The 3,512-nt window shown below is 45.1% G+C and overlaps 1 protein-coding gene across 1 annotated transcript in view; it reads right to left on the bottom strand.

Moving 5' to 3' along the window:
* The window catches only part of LOC102680832, a 33,541-nt gene that overhangs the window by 28,483 nt on the left and 1,546 nt on the right, over nt 1-3,512 (bottom strand). The window contains exon 2 of the mRNA XM_006608480.2: nt 2,594-3,496. Within this exon, the coding sequence (XP_006608543.2) occupies nt 2,594-3,496 (903 nt within the window). The remainder of the gene's footprint in view (nt 1-2,593; nt 3,497-3,512) is intronic.

Genomic DNA, 3,512 nt, shown 5'->3' with positions numbered 1-3,512 from the left:
TTAAAAACCAACCAATCCACGAAAAATAAAAAAAAAACGACTTTTAAAAAATCGTAAACGTACATATAAATTTCACTGAAAAAAAAGAAAAGAACGATATTCCTTCACTCTAAATTTCATTTGAAACACTGAACCATTTGGGAATCTTACACTCGGGCAAATCAAAGATGAAAAAAAGAAGAACTTTTAGGAAAGGGGCCCGTAAGGATAGCGTGTATAAATAGAGAAGAGGATGAACAGATGAAACGAAAACACGAAAATCCATCAGCGTCATTATTGCGGCCGTCTGTACAAACGCAAGGGTTGACTTTGAGCAGCGGCTGTGACAGTGGAGTGTATCCACCTCGAGAGCTTCTTTTAAGAGGCACGCCCGCTATTTAAGTCTGAGTCTCCTTTGATTACTGGCGCGTACCTCGTTATCTTTGAGGAGCCACCCCGACCTCTCGCCCCCTCCCCTCCTTGCACTCGTGGTAAAGGGGTAAGGAAGGAAAGTTTTGTACGAGAAATCGGTTTGTCCCCGGAAAAGCGCGAGGGGGGTGGAGGAGATGCGCCCTCTTTTCGCATTCCACCCCCGCGCGTCGAAGAGAGATGTTTTTGTGTCGAGGGAAGAAGATTCAGGAGAAACACACAATATTAAAAACCAACCAATCCACGAAAAATAAAGAAAGAACGACTTTTAAAAAATCGTAAACGTACGTTCGTATAAATTTCACTGAAAAAAAAAAAGAAAAGAACGATTCCTTCTAAATTAGGTTTTGTGAATGGGGAGGGGATCGAAAGGAAACGAGTGTTCGAACGTGGAAAAAGTACCTTTGGGGTGAATTTCTCGTCTCCCTTGTCTCACGATTTTGGGTTAGAGCGTTTTGTTGAAGATTTTCAAATAATTGGGATGCGTTTTGGGAACGTTTCCTCGAACGAAAGAGTATCTTTGATTATTTTTTTCTTTTTTGAGGATTTTAAGATAATACGTTCTACTTCTTAAAGGGAGGATCCATTCCGTAATTGAGATGTTAATGGATGGACGATGATGGATCTTCGATAATTTGTGTACATTGTTATTATCGTTGAGAAAATGGTTCTTCAAAGGAAAGCTACGTTTCGATGAGTTTGATTATAATCGTATAATGGGACGTTATACATATTCGAACGTCTCGCCGAGTCTTTGACTTTACTCTATCTACTAATATCAGGTTTAACGTGACCCAAAATGCAGGGAGACGATGTTATTGGATATCGGAGATTCGGAACGATCACGTTTCCAATATACATGTTTGTTGCTCGGCAAATGTATAAAGAGGGAGGTTAATAAAAGCAACTCGAGTCAACCAGTTGGTTTACAAATATTACCCCCTATTTCAACCATTATGATCCTTTAAATAGAAAATCTAATATTCCATATACGTCTCGATTCTTTAACGGAATTAAACTCTCAACTTTAACCGCAAATTTTATCTCGCGAGATTTATAATATTTCTTATCACCCCTCCTCCTTTGTATCCAAATTCATATTAAAATTCAAGAAAGATCTCTCGTCAATAAAGTTTATCCTGGAAAAAAAAAAAAAAGAAACAAAATTCCTCGCATCAATCACAGATTTTTCAAAACTCTTCGTTCGTACTTTTCAGCCGCGAAGACATTCACCCTTGAAATTTCAGTTCGAAAGGGCGCAGCACAGACGTATAAGCCACACACGCTTATCTTTCTTTCATCAAAAGGAAACGATAACTCTCTCTTTCTCTCTCTCTCCATCCTTTCTCAACCAAAACGAAATCGTCTCGCTGGGATCCCTTGAAATAAGAGAGAGAGAGAAGGAGACGTCGCGGTACGTCAGGATTTCCGGTCCGTCGTAGACGTCGTTAACGTTCGTGCACGAGATAAAGTCCACCGTGATATTCCGTGAAAACCTTCTCGTATTTTTCCTCCCCATCATTCTTTCTCCTTATTCTCAACCGTTGACGTCCTCTACCTTGTCCTCCTTCCTCCCTTTCATTTTTCTTCCCTTTCTTAAATCGCGCTTTTTTTTTATCACTTCAAGTTTCACCCTTTAAACTTCCTTGCCGGCGACGTTTCATATTTGTCTCAACGCTGCGTGTTTTTCTTTTTCTCTTTTTCTTTTTTAGCTCGAGACGACAATGGCGACGCTCGTCGTTGCCTCGAGAAAAACAGAGGACAGAATTTGAAAGTGAATCATCCTCGAGCAAATAAATACATCGATGACAGAGATTCGTTAAAAATTATCCAAAGCATGTACAATAACCCAATCTTATCTTAACTTTAAAACATAATCGATCCTCTTTCTTTTCTTTATTATTTTCTTCCAATTATCATAAAAAAAAAAAGCCATTCGATCTAAACAACTTCTTTACTTCGAAACGAACCGAGCGTTAAAAAAAAAACGAAGAAAAAGAAAGAAAAGAAAAGAAAAGAGAGAAAGAAAAATATTTGAAGTAAACACCCCATGGTCGCGTAGTTAGATAGAGCAGCAGTTCCTCATTAGCATGTTCGTCCCTCTCATTAACCGGGGCGGTCGCGCGCAACCTTTGCGTCGTAAATCAAATGAATAATTAGCCACGGAAGTTCGGGGTCCGCTTACCTGCATAAACAGAGACAAGTCGTCGCCCAACAGCATGTCCCTGCACACGTCCCTCGCCGTGGTATCAACAGTGAGATAGACGAGGCTGCTCTCGATCCCCGTGTGTATCCTCACCCAACCGCTTCCGCCGTTCCCGACATCCGCCCCGACGCCAGAGTCCCAAGAGGAATCGAACGTCTCTTGGAGCCTGGCCACCTTTGGGCCGCTCGTCGGTTCGCCGGTCGTCGAACACCCACCGCTGCTCCGCGCTCCGTCGTTCTCCAACTTGTCCCTCCTCTTCTTCTTCTTCCCCGTCGAGGCCGCCGCCTTCTTCCTCTTCTCGTCCGATTCCTCCTCCGCCCCGCGTTCCTTCTTCTTCTTCTCCTCCTCTCCTTCCTCCCCTTCGTCGAACACCCTCTCCGCGTCAGTGTCGTAGCCCCGACGCAGAGCTTGCGGGGTCTCGTCGCGATCCTCGATCGCCAACCGATCCCTTCCCTTCTCCCCTTCGTCGCTCTCCTTCGTCTCGTCGGCCCCCCTCTCGAGCCCCTCGAAATCCTCCGCTCTCGCCTCGCCGTTACACCTCTCCGGATGGAGGCGCGAGCTCCCCGGGGGATCGCGGTCGGCGATAACCTCGCGTTTCCCGTCCCCCTTCCTCTCCACCGAGGGAAAACCCCTTTTCCTCTCCCCGTTTCGCGACCCCCTCGCCCCGCCGCAGCATTCGGCTTCCTTCTTATCCTCGGCCCCGTAGAAACCTGGCCTCGCCGCCATGGTGAAGTTCTCGTTATCCCGAAACGCTCTCGATTTGGACGAAGAGGAGGAGGAGGAGGTGGTGGAAGAAGGAGAAGTTTTGGCGGATCGCTTCTTATCCACGACTCGATGATCCTTCGAGAACCCAACCAACCTCGAAACGTCCACCATCTTTCTCTCCCTCGAACAAGAA

This window comes from Apis dorsata, unplaced genomic scaffold (genome assembly GCF_000469605.1).
Source record: "Apis dorsata unplaced genomic scaffold, Apis dorsata 1.3 scaffold_37, whole genome shotgun sequence".
In the NCBI taxonomy this organism is placed as follows: domain Eukaryota; kingdom Metazoa; phylum Arthropoda; class Insecta; order Hymenoptera; family Apidae; genus Apis; species Apis dorsata.
The sequence above is the reverse complement of the archived record's forward strand: the minus strand, read 5'-3'. Positions and strand labels throughout refer to the sequence as shown.